Below are 21,783 nucleotides of genomic sequence, written 5' to 3' on the forward strand. Positions count from 1 at the left end.
AGTAGATACTAGTCAGTGTTTACTGGGAACACTCCAAAACGCTGCTACCAATACAGAGAACAGATCTCTAGAGTGCCCTATTTGAGAGGAATGATGGTCCTGTATGAGCACCATCACTCTATTCATTGACTATGGGACTCCCAGAGGTATCAGAGAAATGTACCGTTCAAATAAGGCACTCCGAGCCCCTTTCACTGGACCAATGAATGTACCATCAGTTAGCAAGTTGTCACCCTTCCTATGGATAGGCGATAACTTGCATTTGTGGTACAACTCATTTAATGTTAAGGCTGATTGATTTACATACAAATTAAAGGGCTATGTTTTGGCCATGCTTGGCCAGTGATGGTACTTGGCGGCAGAGGCCAAGCGATATCGACAAGGCTACTCATGGTCAATAGATGGGATGTCACAGCTGCCGCCATGTAAACAAAGACCAACCAGGAGTAGCTGAGACTCAGAACTGGAGAAGAAGGAGCTTCAACAGGTAAGTAATGCTTATTATGTTATTTTACCTTCCTTTGCCCCAATTTTGTCCTATCCTTCTATGGACAATCCTTCTAAGCTGATGTGCAACTGCTCAGGACATACAAGAGACACAGCTCTGTTAACCAGGGTGTTTATTTATTTGTCCTACAAATTGGTCTGTGATCTTTTACAATAGCCTGGGGCATGTAGTTTGAATAGAGCTCTGTTTCACAGAAGGCATTCACACAAGCAGATAAAAATCAGAGAAAGTTCATTTTCACAGAAATCTCCAAGTTGTAAGCATAGGTCTCCACATCAGGGGGTTCCTGTGTCTGGTGAAGAGTCTTAGGTGGCCTTAAAAGCTTCTTATTTTTCTTTTTAGTCTTTGGTAGATAAAACCTTTTTATGGCCAAGTATTTATGGTCCTACTGCGATTTTTACAACAGTATATGTTAAATTGCAACTAAAAGGTAAATTCAAAACATTGATGTCACCTATCCACAGGAGACCATTACCGATCCCAAAAAGGGGCTCAAAAACGCTGTCAGAATACAACTGTGGTGGAGCATGCTCCATTCATTCTTTATGTGATTGCTGGAGAAAACATTTCCTATTAGTGCTACATCTGCTGTAAAGTACTAACAGTAGATGGAGGAAAACAAATATTTTTATTTTTTTAATCTGGGGTCTAAACAACCCTGAAAAAGACATTCAGTGACGACCCTCAAATTGGCCTGGGTTTTGCTGCTCTTGCTGCCCCCGACCCCAACTTTATTCCAGTTTAGCCTATACCCCTCTAGTGTACCCATTTCCCATTCTTCACCTAGATGACTAGCCAAATAGCTCAGTGAGCCAATAGGTAACCGACTAGTCAGTGCACATGTCTGTAGCGGCACAAGATGGTAACTTGAGTAGTAATCCAGACAATTTTACAGCAGCTATTAAGGAAGTTCCATACATTGGAGGGAATACTCTGCAAAAAAATTTCAGAAAGAGGGAGAGCAATTACATCACAGCATCTTGAGAAAGGCTTAGGAGAGCATTTCTGCAATGTGAGTAAATGTAAAACATGACTATATCAGAAAGGTTAAAGGCAGGAGATGAGGACAAAGAGGGTGACAGCCGATGTTAAGGGAGAAACTAAGAGGTTTCTCCTGAAGAAGAAGTTGGTCCAACTTCGAAGTGTGTAGAGAATAAACAGCACAATCAATACCGCTGTTCTCCTGGTTTCTCCCGTAACATCAGCAGCGTGGAGAAAAACACCCCCTTTCTCCTCATCTCTTGCCTTACATGACGGGCTTCCCATTCGGATAGTGCTGCAGAAAGCGGATTTCACTCGGATACCTTCGTTGTGGGTTAGACAACCCCGAGAGGTGAGCATTATCATATCTTTCACCTACTGTTTCCCGTATAAAACTCTATTGCGCTTGGTGTTCCTTTAGAAAAGTTAAAGGGAATCTGTCCGCAGGCTTTTTCAATGGAATGTGAGAACTGCATGATGCAGGTGCATGGAGCATGATTCCAGTCACGTGTCACTTACTGATCTGCTTGGTGCAGTTTTGATGGAATCCCTGTTTTCCCTTCTGCAGATGTAGCAGTGGTCAGAATGCTGAGCTGTGTGTAACTCCACCCACACCCCTGATTGGGAAGTAACTGTGTACACTGTGCATTGTCAACATGTGCCAATCAGTGGTGGGGGCGGGGTTACACAGATTAGCAGGACTGGACGTTTGGTCTGCTGCTAAAACACGGATTGCATTAAAACTAAAGCAAGCTGCTGAGCAAGTGACACATCCCTGGAATCAGGCTCTCTGCTCCTACATTATGTTATTCTCAGATTAAACAGCAAAAACCTGCTGTCAAGATTCCCTTTAACAATAGGAAAAAATGTTTAGATATTGTGAACTAATGAGCAAGTGTGTTGTAAATAATTCTACAATCGGCGGATATATTTCCCAATCATTTTGACAATGGTGACTTTTTAGGTGAATTAACGATTGTTCTGTCTCCACATAAGGCGATTGGAGGTGTAGTTGACCGATAAGCTGCTGTGAGGTTTTCCTCCCTCCGTATCCAAGATGAGGAGCAGACAGGACCAGCGCAGACTCAGCGTCCATAGACTCGAATGTAGAACCACAGCGTCGGTACAATTCAAGACTTGGTTTATTTAAACCCGGATACAGAAATAATACTTGTCGGTACGATACTGTAACTTCCTCTGAAGCCGCTGACGTCATTTGCTGCTGGTCAGAAATTGATAACTTCACAAGCCCAGCACAAGTGGTCCTTATCTCTCAGCAACTCTGGCTATAAAATGGTGACCCACCAACTGCCATGTGAAGCCACGCCCAGTTTGAACCAACTTTATTGGAATGAACAAGAGCGAGCATTAAACAAATACTGACCAGCAGATGGTGACATAGCAAGATGATATGTGGCACCCTGCTACCACAGGTACCACAGGACCCAAAAGGGTGCATGGACGGACTTCTCCACAAGAGGCCCCCATTACACACAGACACCTCCACCCTTCCACCTCATACCACCAGAGGGAGCCTGTTAGGGATATATATACACTGGAGGGTGGAGTTAGGTAGTCAGAGAATGTGCTGGCACTGGAGATCAGTGAAGAAGCAGCATGTGAGCTGCTGTGCTGAGGGCCAGCCAGGGTCTACAGCACGTGCTGAAGCCTCAGGGCCTAGAGCATGGCCGGAGGCAAGGAGAAGAGTGAGAGGAGTTATGGGGGCAGAGGAGCATCTTAGGCTCACCCCAGAACACAAGCCGGACACCGCGTCCGTGCCTACAGGGTCCTCTATGCCCAGTAGGAATAACCGGTAAACCAGGAGGATTCCAAACCCCTGGGCAACCTGAAGCTACAATCATCTAAAGAACAATCATCAGCGTCCAGGGATAGTGGTATCCAGAGGAAAGTTCTTACCACCAAGCATACAGGTTAGGAGAGTGAAAGAGTACAGAAGCTAGGCCTAGTTTCAGGCTGGTCAGAAGCTTCAGAGTGAAAGGAAGAAACAGATCAGGAGGCCTTATACCCGCTCTCTGGGGAGTGTCCAGAAGTGCACCCTTCCTATCAAGTACCCTGGACAGTACCTGCCATCTACACCAGTAAAGGTACTGAAGCGAACCCCCTGTGTGCGTGTCCGTCATTCCCCCTGACCCAACCGGGCCACCTCTCACCTGCATCTCTTCCATCAACTCTCCCCCAGGGGACCGCTCCGCCTGTGGGGAGCAGAAACATCCCAGCTGCAAACCCATCACCCCCGGAGGTCTGCAGGAGCGCCGGTACTCATTACCGGGAGCGTCACGAGACAAAACTGTTAACAATCCCCCTTTTAAAGAGTGACCCCAGAGTACGGGCCCGGGAGCCGACTGCCGTGACATCCCAAGAAGGTAAAGGCCCATGTACAGAGTCCCCCATATCCCCCTAGGCGAGTCAAATACACTTAGCAGGTAACAAACACATGCAGAACTTATTGTCCAAGATATGCAAACCCAACTGCTGAATAGTAATTATCTCTGGGGGAACAGCACAATGATGAATGTTAGTCATGTAGCCTTTATGCTGTTATATTCATTTTTTGGGCATTTACACTGCGCAACTACATTTAAAGGGAACCTGACACATCCCCCATGCTTGTCCCTCTCAGCATGTTATCACTATCACCAATAGGGGTGTGATAACATACCGAGTGGGATGACTAATCTGGGGACACAAACGCCCCCATTGACTAGTCAAAGGATTCATTTGTATATGATGAATGCACTTTAGAAATACTTTTTCTAAAGATCTGTTTGACACAACAGTATAAAGGGACTGTAAGGCAGGGAATCTATACAGGAGGATACAAACGCTGGTGGTTTGGGAGGCATGGGGGACCTGTCAAGTTCCCTGTAATCAATATATTTTGAGAGGACCATCTAATAATAATATTAATAAGTGCCCAGACAGGCTCTACACAGAAAGGCAATTTAAGAATTCTGCTGGACTGTAAAGATCATTGTGGGAGCGCTCAGCTGGGATGACATTTACAGACTGAGAACTGATCTGTGGGGTCACGGCTGACAGTGGAATGGAGCTTACAGAGGACCAGTCAACTCTCCTGTCAGGTCTATTTTAAGATATACTTGTACGTTTCAAAAATGTATGAATAAAATTGACAACAAATGACAGTGACGCTGTATAAAAAAAAAAGTGGTAACACCCAGTTGCCTTTTTATAAAAATCTAGGAGGAATAACGGGAACAGAACAATAGAGTTAAAAAGTTAAAAGGAGAGATACCCCCACATTTTTTTTATTTTTGGGGAATACAAATAATTACTAGAAAAAAAAATAGTACTATCTGCTCTTGGGGGGAAAAATACAAAAATCACCAACATTTTGGACAAGTATTAAAGGCAGACGATTATATAAATAGGCAACACCCTGATGCAAAAAAAATAATGCAAAAACAATAAAATAAATATTTACAAAGATAATCAAAGTTTACTTTTCAACTGTAAAATTAAAAAAGTGCAATTTCTCTATTATTTTATAAATAATTTTAAAAATAATACATGTATATATGTTTTTAATACATTTTGATTTAGTCGAAGCCCTTACTAGTGGGTATGGCATGCTTTGCACATGCATGCAACAAAACATTTATGTAGAAAATAATACATTTTACAACATTTAAAAAAATAATGTTAAAAATTAGGCTATCACGTTCAGATGAGGAGTCTAAAAAAATACATTTTAGCACACACTAAAAATGTAACCTATCACCCCAATAAACACTAATCAAAAATATATAACTAGTACATTCCTTAGGAAAGGTCACTATCCAATCAGTTGTGGTCTAAGGCTGCGTGCCCACTATGCGTTTTTAAAGCGTTTTTGCTGCGGAATTTCCGCAGCAAAAACGCTTAAAAAACGCTTGGTAATACGTACCCCATGGTCCCCAATGATAATCCGCATGTGCTGTGCACATGCTGCGGAAATTTCCGCTACGGATTATCATTGCGGAAAAAAAAGCAGCATGTCCATTAATTTTGCAGACACGCAGCGTAATTGCCGCCATTGACTTGCATCGAATTGCTTAATATCCGCATGACTACATGTGCACATGCAGATATTAAGAGATTCAATGTGAGGATGGTACCCGGGTCTGGAGAAGAGGAGACTCTCCTCCAGACTCGGGTACCATAGAACCTGTCAAAAAAAGAATTTAAAATAAAAAATAAAGATTATACTAACCTTCTGATGGCCCCCGTTTTTTTCACCGCTGCGTCCGGAGAAAAGACTGGGGGCCATCAGAAGGTAAGTATAATCTTTATTTTTTACCATTTTTATTCTTTTTTTTATTAACTTGGTCACACTATATAAATCCATGCTGGTTGCATGGATTTATATAGTGTGACCAAGTTGTCAAGCACTTTTCAAGTGATGCTAAAATCGCTTGGAAAAGCGCTTGATAACCCGCATGCAGAAATGCATGCAAAAACGCTTGACAAACGCTTCTACCTGGCGGGAAAAACACATGTAAAATCTGCATGCGTTTTTCCTGCCAGGGAGATGCGGAAAAAATCTGCAGCATTTCTGCATCATGGGCACTTAGCCTAACACCCGCCACCCCGAACAAAGTGAATAATATCTGAGCTGCAGTACCCAAAAACAGCCACTGCACAGTGTATGGCGCTGTGGTTTCTTGGCTCCTTATACTGTTTATTTCTGGACCTGTACAAAGCTGATTGCTTGGTATAGCGAATGTTGTACCACCACCGATCTGACATAGATGACCAATATTTGCAATGCAGAGACCTATTTACACATCTATATTTACACATCCTGAAAGGGTATTGGGATGTCTTCAAATAAAAGGTAGACTGAAATGTTCTACTGCTTTTTACATTGATTCCTTATGGCTGTTAAGATCTCCGTTTGCCATCATTCAATGGGAACTTACATGGTCAATTTCCAGTGAGAGAAAAAAAAAATCTGTCCTGGTCAAGTGATGGATACACACGTGTCCGACTTGTTACCCATGATCAGGGACAGACATTCCATTGGTGCAACCTTTGCCACTGCATGGGAGCCCAAAAGGCAACAGGAGCCCAAAAGGCAACAAGAGCCCAAAAGGCAACAAGAGTCCAACAGGCAACAAGAGTCCAACAGGCAACAAGAGTCCAACAGGCAACAAGAGTCCAACAGGCAACAAGAGTCCAACAGGCAACAGGAGTCCAACAGGCAACAGGAGTCCAACAGGCAACAGGAGTCCAACAGGCAACAGGAGTCCAACAGGCAACAGGAGTCCAACAGGCAACAGGAGTCCAACAGGCAACAGGAGTCCAACAGGCAACAGGAGTCCAACAGGCAACAGGAGTCCAACAGGCAACAGGAGTCCAACAGGCAACAGGAGTCCAACAGGCAACAGGAGTCCAACAGGCAACAGGAGTCCAACAGGCAACAGGACTCCAACAGGCAACAGGACTCCAACAGGCAACAGGACTCCAACAGGCAACAGGACTCCAACAGGCAACAGGAGCCCAAAAGGCAACAGGAGCCCAAAAGGCAACAGGAGCCCAAAAGGCAACAGGAGCCAAAAAGGCAACAAAAGCCCAAAAGGCAAGTGCATTTGTGCATTATGATGCGCTATTTGACTGCAAATGATCCGTATATTATTCTTGCACAGGGGCTCTCTTTTTTTTTTGTGTCTGCCATTGCCCATGATGCATCTGCGCATCCATCACATGACCAGGAAGAATGCTTATTTACTGGAAGTAAGCAATGGCCATCGATAAAGTAACAGCAAGCAGAGATCTTGAAGAACTGATACAAAACAAGAGAAGATGAATGAAAAATGTTTCATTTTCTGAAACTGCAAATACCCTTTTAAGCAGCACCATATATACTGGCAGAAAAACAGGAAAGAGAAGGGAAGGTCTGATCTAAGGGGAAATGTGCAGCCCCCTGATGAATAAGTGTGCACTGTGGCGCAGCACACTAGTGGTATATAGCCAGCGCTGCCGTCTGTTTGTTTGTTGTCCCAGATTTATTTTTGACATAACATGTAGTTCCCGGCCAGCCGACACGTAGCACACTGTGGCTTTGTGCTCAGCCCTCAGTCGCAGGCTATGGCCCTCCGCTTACTCCAACCCAACATGAATGAGACACTGTGAAATGGGGCTGGTGAGGACTGAGGTCTACGCAAACGCTGCCTGTCTCTGGGGTGCGTACAGCCACCAATTACTAAACTCGTATCCAGTCTTAATGATGGCAGGGTGGGACTAAGGGGTATCTCCTAATGAATGACTCCATACACTGCCAGCTCCTCATGTGCAGCACAACAGCTATCATTGCAAAGTGCAGGCCTCCAAAGTCCCCCAAATCTTGTCCCAGGATAGAAATCCTACCAGTAATTCTATTAGTTACATAAGGGTCTCCTAATACTAGAAAAGCCAGAATCTGCTCTTTTATGGTCCGCAGAGTGTTATATGGGATATATAAAAGGAGAGGAGCTGATCCCTGCTGCTGATAGAGCACGGGAAGCCTGATGCATTTTTTTTTTCAGTTTTAAAAAAAAAATGTATTTTCCTTTATAAATGAATGTACAAATCCAATTATCAGTGCAATAATGATACAAATTTCCAATAGATCCTTAACTGTATCTTAAAATACAAAAAGAGAAGGAAATACATATTCGAGAGAGAGGAAAGGAACAAAGCAAAAGGTAAAGAAAACAACATACTTTTTTCAAAACTAGAAAGAGATGGAGTTTGTATTGGGAAACATGGTGACAATTCCTCTTTAAAGGGAATCTATTAGCAGGTGTTGCCATGTAATCTGAGAGCAGCACGGTGTAGGGGCAGAGAGCCTGATTCCAGCAATGTATCGCTTACTGCTTGGTGCAGTTTTCATAGAATCCCTGATTTCTTTGCTGTAGATGTAGCAGTGCTCAGAATGCAATGTGAAACCTAGTCTTCTAGTGATAATCTCCTGCTGATAAAACACTGATTGTACTGAAACTACAGCACACAGCCTAATAAGTGACACATCCCTAGAATCAGGTTCTCTTGCCCTACATAATGCTGCTCTCAAACCAAATAGCAAAAAGCTGCTGGCAGATTCCCTTTAAATCCTTGTGGACCACACAACTGTATGAAATATCTGGAAAGTCCACATATGACTTTTAGCACATCCTTGCAGAATTAGCAGCTAAATGAAGATTGTACAGCTACGGGGACCAGGCTATTAGAGAAGCCATAGTGAACACAGAGATGGTTTATTACTGTCTTTGCCTTCCTGATAGATGTATACTTAGTGCTGAATGTGTACACAGTCCAGGAAGTTATAATAGCGCTTCGTCCTCACATCCTGCAGATAACATGGATGCCGGGTGCCGGTAAGGTACAAAACTTCCTAGACTTAGCGGACAGGGATGAGTTCTACAGAGCAATTAGGAAGCTGAATGTAACCTGTAGCTGGGGCCAAAATCCCATCCCTTGATACAGGGAAAATCAGCAAAAAAATAATAAAAAAAAAGAAAAAAGTGTAATTTTGACATATTCTCCTCTCCCCCCATTATCGATGCATCAATAAAATCTTAATATAAGAATGACATTAGGCCTTATGTATCACTTAAAAAAAGGCAAAAGTATTTGGCTAACAGAATGAAATAAAAAAATACTTTAGAGCTCTTAAAACCACATGAATAAAAAAAAAAAAAAAAAGAAGCTTTTTTCAACTGGCAAAAAAAGTGCACTTTGTCTAATCTCCAGAACTACAGTAATACCCCAGGACAAAAGTCTGCATTTTTACCATAGAGTGTACCTTGCCCTTAGCTGGTTTATGCTTTCATTTGAGCAATATTACCACGATTCATCAGACTTGTGTTTTGTACCCCAGTCTTGATGAAGGGTGCACTGGATTCATATTCACCAAATTCATTTAGGAGGAGTATTTTCAAGTTATTAAATTGCTTTAATTAGATAGCAAAAAAATAAGTAAGCTTCCAATTGACATGCCTTTCCAAACTGCTGTCATCCTCCTGCAATGGCAACTTTTATCTTTAATAGTGCACAGCTGGTTTCTATGGAGCTCTGACACTAGTGCTTGCCCACACCCTGGCAGAGTGTGTGCAGTAGTTATATTCCCGGAGAGGTGTTAACTCCTAACACCCAAGCCACCTCTCTCCAGCCCACTGACTTCTATAGGGCAGTTATCTGCTCACCTCCCTCTCAGCTTCTGACGAGCTTTTGTTATAAATCTTGTAAAATCATACATTGCTCCTCAGCTACTTAAGAGACAACTTGAGAATACCACTTTAATGAATTTCGAATATATTTTAGTTGGCCTGTGCCAGTGTAAGAAACATACAGTTTCGCGATTGCGAGTCGCAATCTAGAATACATTTCAGTTGTAATTTATGCCCCGCTGTTTCACCCTGCCCACAAACAAGGAGAAACCACCGGGGACCCGTTTGTCGGACCAGTCTCACGTGTGTATTTAAAGTATATTTTTCTCTGAAATGCCACAGTTTTTAGGATGTCTACCATACATGGCTGAAATCATACAGCCAATGCCCCTGGCACTGACTGACAGCCGGATCTAATGATGAGCTGTTGTCATTCAGCGCCGGGGGCACGGTTATAGTTGCTGCTCTCTATACACAGAGCAGTGACTGAACCTGCGCCGGCACCGCCCCCATGACTGAAACTGGAACGCTGCTGGGGAGGGGGATAAAGTTAATTTCCTCCCGGTAGTGTGGGTCAAAGTGCCGACGCCGGGCAGATTCAGAACGCTAGTAACCTGCAGACTAACCCCATATCTGAAGGTTAATAGTGTTTTTTCTCGTGACAGGTTCCCTTTAATGTCTGTTGTCAGACAACTTTTGTCACCACCAAATAGGAAATCTAATTGCATATGGAGAGAAAGGAATATTTCTGCATGGTTGATATAACATTCACTTACATATTTCAGGAGCTTCATCAGATCCATCGGGACAATCCTTTTCGCCGTCACATCTCCAACCTTTTGATATGCACGTTGCCTGATCCTTGCAGGCAAAATGTTTAGGGCTACAAGTTTTTGGAGCTGGAAAAAGAAAAACAATATATTATTATCTATGAGAAATAAGGTAAAAAAAAGAACAACTAAAAACAGGCAATATAAAAATATATCAGGACATGAAAATCTACAAGGACATTAGTAATTGGTATAAAAAGGTTGTAGTTTACAGCCATCAACATACCAGAGCCATTCTACATGTCAGATCTCCTTCCTCACAGACATGGGCTATTGTTGCACTAATTAGCTGTTGAAAGCAAATAGTTAAAAGATCTACATTTGGCTTTAAAGCCATGTGATTTCACGAGAGTATTGGTTCTTCATAAGGACCACCATACCTTCCGCTCATCACCATAAAAAATCAAGTTGTATCTGGCAAATCTGACTTGGGTCTTAACCCTAAACCTATAAAACTCAAAGACTGGAGTGTTGTATTCACAATGTTAAAAATGTATTATTTTATTATGATGTTCAATAACAATGAAACAAAATACTATAAACATGGTAAAAAGAGGTTGCCAACAGAAGATCAGAAAAATTCAAGGAGTTGAAGGCATAAGGACATCCCTTGAAAAAGCATACGCGAAACACGCGTTGGGGACCTTCTCTGGACCTTGCATGGGCACTTTATTATGGGTAAAGCACTTTATATGATCCTTTACTGTTATGAATCTACCACTCCCTGACTAGTTGTTCACCTTAATCTTGGACATATAGTAAGTTGGTTACCATGGGTGTTTAGCGTTCAGAGACATTGAATCCTTATTACTGGTTGATTCACTCCTTGTCACCACTTCAATATGGCCCATTATAAAATATATGGTCAGCTATGTACCCAATAACTTACTGCTACTTGTGCATGCAACAACTCAGATTTTTCTAGTCACACCAGGTCGGCTAATCAAGGTAGGAGGTGGCTACTGTCAGCGGCCACAAATTACTGACGTGGCTGATCGAGTAAGTTCAATTTGCATCAACTTTACTATTCTTTAAATAAAGGTTTTAAGTTACAAATAATTATGTTTAAATATATATTTTTTTCACATCACTATATTAAAAAATAAAATCTTGCAATTTTCACACTTGTCTCCAGGGCTAGCATTAGACTCTTACTTCCTGCTATTGAAGAATAAACTGGGCAAGACTTAACCCGGGCACAGGTCATTGCGCCGGTGTGAGAGGAAGTGAGCTTTAACGTGACCTACTCTGAAAGATAGATCCTAGGTTACCTACTATGAGGTGTTACCTTCTATCATAATCCAGTCTGTAATGATAATGAGTCTGCTGAGAAATCTTCTGCACAGAACAGGAAGTATGAAGCGAACAATAGACCTGGGAGCCAGTGCGAAATTGCAAAATTTCAGTTTTTCAGTTTTATGATTTGGGGGATTTGGGAGTTTGTTTTCTTTAGATGGAAAATAGAAGATAACATCTAATTTAAAAAAAAAAAAAAAAAGAGGAAAATTTAGTGTAAAAAGCCGATTTAACCCACAGATCATTTTTTGATGATACATTCCACTGAACCTCTTGTCTGGAAATGCTTTTTAAGTCTACGCTCCCACGATGAGCTTTTGGTGCGTATTTTTGCTGCGTCAAAAACACGGCATCTTACACTTCCAGCAAAGTGGATGGGATTTATAGAATCTCATGGCCACTGAGCTTCTTTTTAAAGCAGCATAAACTGACCTGCGGTGCGTATTTCAAATCCGCAGCATATCAATTTCTCTTTTGGGTACGCTGAGTTTTCAATGTAGAATTTCCCCATAGACTTGCATTTGATGTGGAAAATCCGCAGTTAAAAACGCACTTGCGTTTTTAGTGCGTCAGAAGCGGAACCACATCAAAAATGCATGCAATTCGCACCTAAGTATATCAATAAAGTTGTGTCAAAGTAAAAAAATCAGGAAGTATCAAAAACAAAGCAGCTTTATTTAAAGCATGACACACCAACGAGACAGAAAACAAAATCAATAACATGACAAAAAGGCATGTAAAAAAATGCACAAAAAAAAAGGAATGAAAAACGCAAGTGACCTAATTTACCTAATAGGTGCAGAAGTTCTCCAACGTCAAAAGCTCTCCAAATACTCATTGTGGGAAAGTAGCCTAAAGGGGACAGATACACATCTAGTGCAGAGAACTTTACATAAGGAGAGGTTCTGAGGATACACAGAACAAGGACTTCTAAGTGTGCTGTGTTTTACACCGTGAAAAAGCTTGAAGATAACGTTCATCACCAACGAAAGCCTAATGTTCAGGAAAATCAGCTGGACGTCCATGATGCCGCACAAGCTCGGAGGTCTTTAGTTCTATCTGTCAACCCATTTCAGTGATCTTGAGTATTTCTAGTACGTACTGAAAGCTATTTTTTTTTTTTTTTTAATTCATAAAATTCACATTTTTGCAACTAAACTTTCTACGATTTCTAGGCGCCAGTGAAAAATGTGGCGCAATAAAAGGATATTTCTTAATATACTTTATAAATCCTGTGTAAGGTTAACAGTCAAAAACAAAACCTGCAGTGCAGACCCTTGTAAAAGGAGCCATTCACGCCCAGGAAACCATGACCTCCCGACTTGCTCTACTTTAAAGTGTTTTTCTATGATCTCTGCTGTTTATGAAATTCCTGGCTTATCAATAATGCACTGTAACACATTCATTGCCCAGTGATAAATGACTAGCGCATGAATGTGGATAGAGTACGTGAACCTTCCTCCACCGCCACTCCGGGGTTGTTTTCTTACACTATCAGGGACAGATTACAATGTCACAAATGGAGCTCCTGTATAAAACCTGGTGACATTGAACATAAAGTGCGCTTTTCAACCACAACCCTGGAACAATACACCAGGGCTGAAGATGGCGGGGCATCTGTGATCTACATACATTTATAAGATAGAACACTGACTAAAACATAAAATGCTAATGTTTACTAACGAAGATATAAACTATACTGAGATGGTTGAGCACAGGATTAATGATCCGCATTAGCCGCTTCAGGGCACACTACAAGGTGTTTCCAAAATTTGACCACAGAGGAATTACAGACTTCGTGTAAGGATGTTCATTTGCATTAACATTTTCTATCTCTTGATTGTAGTCTTCTTGTCCTGGACTGACACTAGTGACCCAAACAACAGGGACGCCCGTGATCACTAGGGATTGTACTAACGCACATACGGATGTTGGATTTTATGTCTGTGTGAGATCCAGATGTGTCATTTGTTCTCCAGAACATTTGCACTGGTATGTGGATGTCATTGTCGGGAAACTTTCTTTGTGCTATCTCCATCATTAAGGCTGGGTCTATACCACACACACAAACTCTGGCCCATGGGCTAAATCTGGCCCTCAGGGTGATTATATTTAGCCCGTGATGATGCCAGGGACTATGTGGGGGCCATTATACCTTGTGGAGGGAGGACTATGTGGGGGCCATTATACTGTATGGAGGACTACGTGGGGCCCATTGTTCTGTATGGAGGACTATGTGGGGCCCATTATACTGTATGGAGGACTATGTGGGGCCCATTATACTGTATGGAGGACTATGTGGGGCCCATTATACTGTATGGAGAACTATGTGCGGCCCATTATACTGTATGGAGAACTATGTGCGGCCCATTATACTCTATGGAGAACTATGTTGGGCCATGTATACTGTATGGAGAACTATGTGGGCCCATTATTCTGTACGGAGAACTATGTGGGCCCACTATACTGTATGGAGAACTATGTGGGCCCATTATTCTGTACGGAGAACTATGTGGGCCCACTATACTGTATGGAGAACTATGTGGGCCCATTATTCTGTACGGAGAACTATGTGGGCCCACTATACTGTATGGAGAACTATGTGGGCCCATTATTCTGTACGGAGAACTATGTGGGCCCACTATACTGTATGGAGGACTATGTGGGGCCCATTATACTGGATGGAGAACTATGTGGGGCCCATTATTCTGTATGGAGAACTATGTGGGGCCCATTATACTCTATGGAGGACTATGTGGGGCCATTATTCTGTATGGAGGTCTGTGTGGGGATCACAGTTGGTGCATCATACTGAGATGGGTCACCATACTTTGCTGGGGGGGGGGGGGACAGTAGGGTCATCATACCGTGCGTGTGGAGGAATTCACTGTGGGGGTATCATAATGTGTTCGGGGGGCAATTTTGTCGGCATCTTACTTTATTTTATGTATTATTATTAATTCAAGTTTTTTTATCCTTTGTTATTACATATTTAAATTAAGCCATATGCTTTTTATCACTCTTATATAATATATTATATTATTCCAGTATGCCCCATTTGTGATTATGTGCTAACTTTATTCTAAGATCTATTAATTGAAATGTACTTTGTTCGTGGGACAACCCCTTTAAGTTTGTTTCCTTATGAAAAGTTTTATCATTATATTTGATGATAAGGGAAAACTTCCTCAATTGTAAACGTTTTTTTAATAAATATCAGGGTTGCCCTGCGACTTTTTCCAAGTTTTTAATTTTGGTGCATTGGAGTATAACATCCCTGGTCTACACAGTAATGTGTGTTGTGCGACAGCAATTCTCAGAAAAGTCACACCCGTGCAACTTGTCTACGATTTTCTGTCGGTAGATTATTTCAGAGTTATGATTTTGCTGTTAAAAATTGAAGTCTGTGGCAGAGCAACTTAAAATCATAGAAAATCCAACACATTTGGAAACATTTGTAACTCTGTGTTGCAGGTAATAATGCAACACCATAGGAAATCATGAGACGCGTTGTTACAATTTCAATGTCGTGTGTAGCCATAGCCCTGTGCCCAAAAAGGCCTTCAGGTCCTAAACATTAAAAAACCCCTTTCACATTAGACTATAGATGGCCGAACCCCCTAATACCAGCAGGTTCAGCAATCAGTCTAATGTGAATGGGGGCCTCTGACTCTTCCTCGACAGATGATGTTGGGGGATCTTGCATGATGAATTTCAGTGGCTGATCCTTTTGTTCTCCCTGGAGATAGGATACGGTTTAGTTGTATAGTGCTACGGAATATGTTGGCGCTAAATAAAAAAATTATTAAAATTATTTACTATTCTATACAACGATATCCAGGAAAAAATGTGTACATTTAAGGTATACTTTTTTTTTTTTTCATTTTACGTTGGGATCCTGTAGGTTACAAAAGCCACTGCATAGCATCATTGCAGGCATTCGGTCAAACTATTCACCGGAAACCACAAACAGTGTGGACAGAGCAGATGCAAATGGATGAAACATTGATACAATCAGAGGCAGTCATTATCATTGAATAGGGATAACAGTAGGGATAATATTCCCTAAAGGAGAGAAGTTAACCTCATATTCTGCAAGTTGCCTGCCTTAAAGCCACCAGAGACATCGAAGATCACAGACCGAAAAAAGAGTGCGTTCTGCCGAGCCTCTTCTGCTTAGTAGGCCCGGCGCAACTCATCGTTGTGGTGGGACGCACGCATGATGTCTCGTCTGGCCAACTAATTAGAAGAGGCAATGGGGATGTCGGAAGGTACGAGGCTCTTAGGATTCTGGATAGTGGCCATGGACTACAGATGCGGCAGTAGAGGGTCCTGAAAATCTTTTTATCTCAAATCTATATATTGGATTATTATATTGTATTTATAGAGGGACCAGACTGAGATGAGTCTTTGATGTGGCTATACATTATATACATATTTGGTTTATTATCTACCAAAAAGTGCTTTTGAAATGTTTCAATTGTTTTGCGTGTGATTTTTGTGGAGCCCTTGCTGTATGTCTATAATGAGTGAGCCGATTCCTTCCATACTGTTGGTGGCGTTACCCAATTTAGTTTTGCACTGGTGAATGCCATTACATACGTTTTTGCTGGCTACCTTTCTACTCTTTACCTATGCACTGTTGTGCCGTTACAATCATGGTGGAATAGAAGAAGTCAGCCGCTGAATAGTGCAGACGGGGCTACGGTATCTCCCAGTAAAAGTCTGATATTATTTATGGCTGTTTTCTTTCTTCTGCAGTTTTAAACCTTCTACACTTCAGAAGTTATGATCTCAACTGCATGTGTATTCACAAATAGCAGCTTTCAGAAGAAATGTCTACACAATTCATTTTGTGGACTTTCTAAATATTATTGAGGGCTTCATAAAATTAAATGTCTCAGCGTAAACGTTGGCAGAGCCACTTTTCTTCTCAGCTTCATTTCCAAACCCTCTCGGACTTGTTTAGGCTGCACTTGAGGCAAGGAGAAGTGATAGTACAAGCAATATAAATGCTGATGTGAGAAGATGACCGTTTGGGTCACTGCATCAATTTGACTGTAATGATGCCGCAATGCAGTGATGATGAGGGTCAAGAAGGTGAGAGATAAAAACCCTGCCGATATAGAAGCATACTATACGACATCAGAAAAAGAGAAGAGGTCAACACCAACTTCAAGTGGCAAAAAAACAAACATACTCGCCAGAAGCATATAAAAACAGGTTTGTAACCTGTCTCATCGTGCTTGAGGTGGACTACAAGTCAAGCACCACTTGATGACATGGGAATGCAATCTGACCACAGATGTAGCCCTTAAAATTCTAGATCACTTCTTTACGGTGCTGAGATTCTCAAATGTCATCACAAAAAAACATCAGTTCTTTGCGATTTCTTCCATTTTTAATTCATGTCTCAATGTTATCTCCTGGATTCAATGAGGTGACCAGAAACTGGATAGTTTCCAACCCATAAGATAAGGCAGGATCTCCACTCAAGGTGTCAAGTTCAATGTTCGCTCTAATTGCAATCCATCTAACTTACAATTGTCATTGCTACGCAAGTCAATACTGTAACTAGAGGCTATTGAAATCTGGTACAGAAATTGGCTCAGAAGCCACCAAAATGGCAACTCAAAGAGTCGAAACGATTAAAAAAAATAAGCAGATACAGTGGCATGTAAAAGTTTGGGCACCCCTGGTCAAAATTACTGATAGTGTGAACATGAAATGATTTCTAAAAGGCCTAGAGTTAGAGATGACACATTTCCTTTTTCTTTTAGGCAAAAAAATAATATATATTTTCATATTTTACATTTTGAAAACATAAAAAGGAAAATGGGCCAATGCAAAAGTTTGGCCACCCTGCATGGTTAGTACCTAGTAGCACAGGTTGTAAACGCTTTTTGTAGCCAGACAAGAGTCTTTCAATTCTTGTTTGAGGTATTTTCATCCATTCTTCCTTGGAAAATTCTTCCAGTTCTGTGAGATTCCTGGGTCATCTTGCATGCACTGCTATTTTGAGGTCTAGCCATAGATTTTCAATGATGTTCAGATCATGGGACTGTAACGGCCATTATAAAACCTTCATCTTGTGCCTTTTGAGGTAATCTAATCTAATGTGGATTTTGACGTGTGTTGAGGATCATTATCAATTTGAAGAAGCCATCCTCTTTTCAACCTCAGTTTTTTACAGGTGGTGTTATGTTTGCATCAAGAATTTGCTGAAATTTCATTAAATCCATTCTTCCCTCTACCCGTGATACATTCTCCATGCCATTGCTGCAACACAACATAAAAGCCTAATTGATCCCCACCCTTCATGCTTAGTGGTTGGCAAGATGTTCTTTTCCTGAAATTCTGTGCCCTTTTTCCTCCACACATACACACAGGATCATTATCCATTTGTAGAAGTCATCTTCTTTTAAAGTTCAGGGTTTTTCTTTACAGATGGTGTAATTTTTACATCAAGAATTTGATGAAATTTAATTGAATCCATTCTTTCCTCTACTCATGAAATGTTCCCTGTGTCATTAGCTGCAAAACAACCCCAAAGCATGATTGTTCCACCCCCATGCTTAATGGTTAATGAGATGTTCTTTTCCTGAATTTTTTTACCCTTTTTTCTCAACATACCTTTGATCATTGTGGCCAAAAAGTTCTATTTTAACCTCATCGGTCCACTGGACTTATTTCCAAAAATGCATCAGGCTTGTTTAGAAGTTCTTTTGCATACTTCGGACACTGAATTTTATGGTGAGGATGCAGGAGAGGTTTTCTTCTGATGACTTTTCCATAAAGGCCATATTTGTGCAGGTGGCTCTGAACAGTAGAACAATTTACCACAACTCCAGAGTCTGCTAAATCTTTCTGAAGGTCTTTTGCAGTCAAGCGGGGTTCTGATCTGCCTCTCTAGCAATCTTACGAGCTTGGTCTTCCAGAACTTATCTTGACCTCCACTGTTTCTGTTAACTGCCATTTCTTAATTACATTTCGAACTTGAGGAAAGGGCAACTTGAAAAACCCTTTGCTAACTTCTTATAGCATTCTCTTGCTTTGTGGGCCTCCGCCATTTTCATTTTCAGAGTGCTAGGCAGCTGCTTAGAAGAACCCATGGCACATCCAGCCTATAGAACAGGGAGAGACACCACCACAAAAGAAAATGTGGATCAGACTCCAAACAGTGGGTTTAAAAATGCAAAATAAAGGAAAAAATGATGATTGCAGCCTGAAACTGGATAAACACTAATATGTGTAAAAATTATTTTTCCACATGTCAAAAGATGTCAATAGCCTTTAACTTTTCTCTTCTAAAACAGGGCTGTTGTTGGAAGGGAAGCAAACAAACCATGGTCACTTATTCTAACATCTGGTCTGTGCCCATAAAGCTGACCATACACATTAGATGGCTGTTGGATGAACAATGCTCCTGTGTCCTCTTATGAGAAAGCCGTTCAATGACAAGTTGGTCGGCGGCTTATCTCCAGGAGAACAATGTGATGGCAGTCCAAATCAGACATGAAAGATCAATATCTCACCAACCCGTCAGTCTGCCGGTGGTTTCATCTGCCATTAGTCTAATATGTATGGGGGGCCTTTAAACTCAGTGCATGTCCTATTCTGGTCCATTTTTGGGGGATGAGAATTGGACAGTCAAGTCTATAGAGTTAGATTAAAAATGGTTGGCACACCAAAACCATATACATGCCATTAGTGCTTCACAGATCTTATTTTTTGCAGGTGGAAGAACGGACATCAGCCGTAGACTAATGGAATGGGCCGCATTCGCCAACTTTAAACTAATTTATATCAGCAAATTTACTTTCAAAAGAAAAAATAATAATGTTACACAACACCATAGCCAGTATGAATAAATCTGCCCCTTAAATAGAATAGAAAGAATAACCAAGAAAGACAGAATTATATTTTAGCAGTAAGCCATCTAGGCTTGGCACATCAACTGGTATATGCTAATATTTCTACAGAAAATAACTATGTTGAGGTTGAACTGATCTTTGGCCGTGAACTTCCTAAAACTGATGAGTCCACGCAAAATAAGAGATTTGGAAGTCTCCAAAGCCAAAAGAAACCTTTTAGTATTTATTGATGTTTAGCCATCAAGTCAAATACTAAGAAAAACAAACAGCAGAACCAAATAATTCCCAGCAGACAAACAATACATGTCCATGAACTTCTACCTCTAACGGGAATCCTAGAGGACATTCATACTTGTTGTTGGCTTTTTTTCCTGCATTTTTATGTATGTCCATTGATAAATCAGAAATGGATCCTAAAAACCTTTACAACTGATGCGAAAGTGGATTCTTTTTTGCCCATTTTGATTTTTTTATTTGTTTTGCCAGAATTGTCATAATCTGATGATTTATTCTATATGTTTCTATCAATGATAGAAATAGGCAAAATAGAGAGAAAAAAAACACAATGGGATCATGATAGGCTATTGGTTCAACTTGATGGACCCGAAGTTTGCCTTCAGTCTTACCCCCATCATGACATCCGCCATACATGTACGGAGCAAGTCGGTAGCGGGTGTATGGAGCAGGCTCAGGAGGTGAGCCTGCCTCATACTGGGCGGGTAATGACTGTGCTACAGCCAGGACTTGCTTCTAACAATCGCAGGTGGCATGAAGCAAAGCTCACTATTGTTAACCTGTTAAATACCGCAGTTAAACTCTGACAGCAGCATTAACAGCGCACCGGCATGAATGTGTGTCATTCTAAGAGCCCATTGGGGTGCCAGTGCAGTGATGTTGAGTCACTATGACAGCAGGGTGTCTGTTGAAGACCCCCATGCTTGTCATTATGGAGCCCCTTTGAAACTTTGCCTATGACCAGGCTTCAAAAGAGACCATGATTTTTGCTATATACAGCAATACTGTTGCATCGCTGTATATAGCACAATCCATCAGATGATCAAAGCTTCAAGTCCCCTATGGGGGACTAGCAAAACAGTTTAAAGTAAAAATAAAGTTTTAAAAAATATGGAAAAAAAAACAAAACTCAAAAATTCAAACCAACCCTATTAAAAATAAAGATAATAAAAATATAACGTTTGTATACAGTGGTGGCCAAAAGTATTGGCACCCCTGCAATTCTGTCAGATAATACTCAGTTTCTTCCTGAAAATGATTGCAATCACAAATTCTTTGGTATTATTATCTTCATTTAATTTGCTTGCAAGGAAAAAACACAAAAGAGAATGAAGCAAAAATCAAATCATTGATCATTTCACACAAAACTCCAAAAATGGGCCAGACAAAAGTATTGGCACCCTCAGCCTAATACTTGGTTGCACAACCTTTAGCCAAAATAACTGCGAACAACCGCTTCCGGTAACCATCAATGAGTTTCTTACAATGCTCTGCTGGAATTGTAGACCATTCTTCTTTGGCAAACTGCTCCAGGTCCCTGATATTTGAAGGGTGCCTTCTCCAAACTGCCATTTTGAGATCTCTCCACAGGTGTTCTATGGGATTCAGGTCTGGACTCATTGCTGGCCACCTTAGAAGTCTCCAGTGCTCTCTCTCAAACCATTTTATAGCGCTTTTGGAAGTGTGTTTTGGGTCATTGTCCAGCTTGAACTTGTTTGGATGTTAGTCGAGGTTCTTTATCCACCATCTGCACAATCTTGCGTTGAAATCTCTCGTCAATTTTTTGAAGACAAATTAAATGAAGATAATAATACCAAAGAATTTGTGATTGCAATCATTTTCAGGAAGAAACTGAATATTATCTGACAGAATTGCAGGGGTGCCAATACTTTTGGCCACCACTGTATATGTGTGGTATAATCACTTTCAGAAACGTCAGATCAAAAATAATTAACCCGATCAGTAAACAACGTAACGTAAACGAAAAAAGTTCAAGAATGCCAAAATTAAGGTTTTTTTGGTTATTACAATACCACAAAAAACGCTGTAACAAGTGATCAAAAAGTCATATCTATCCCAAAACAGTATCAGTAAATAAATCATCTCGCCCT

At 41.1% G+C, this 21,783-nt stretch overlaps 1 protein-coding gene across 2 annotated transcripts in view; it reads right to left on the bottom strand.

Annotated features, from left to right (window-relative positions):
• Nucleotides 1–21,783, bottom strand: part of LRP1 (LDL receptor related protein 1) — a 385,437-nt gene that overhangs the window by 297,042 nt on the left and 66,612 nt on the right. For both annotated transcript variants that reach the window (XM_073663345.1, XM_073663344.1), the window contains exon 2: nt 10,434–10,556. In XM_073663345.1, coding sequence (XP_073519446.1) covers nt 10,434–10,556 — 123 coding nt within the window. The remainder of the gene's footprint in view (nt 1–10,433; nt 10,557–21,783) is intronic.

The sequence above is a fragment of the Phyllobates terribilis genome, unplaced genomic scaffold (assembly GCF_046119375.1).
Source record: "Phyllobates terribilis strain yellow unplaced genomic scaffold, ASM4611937v1 Scaffold_2__4_contigs__length_985480577, whole genome shotgun sequence".
Taxonomy (NCBI): Eukaryota; Metazoa; Chordata; class Amphibia; order Anura; family Dendrobatidae; genus Phyllobates; species Phyllobates terribilis.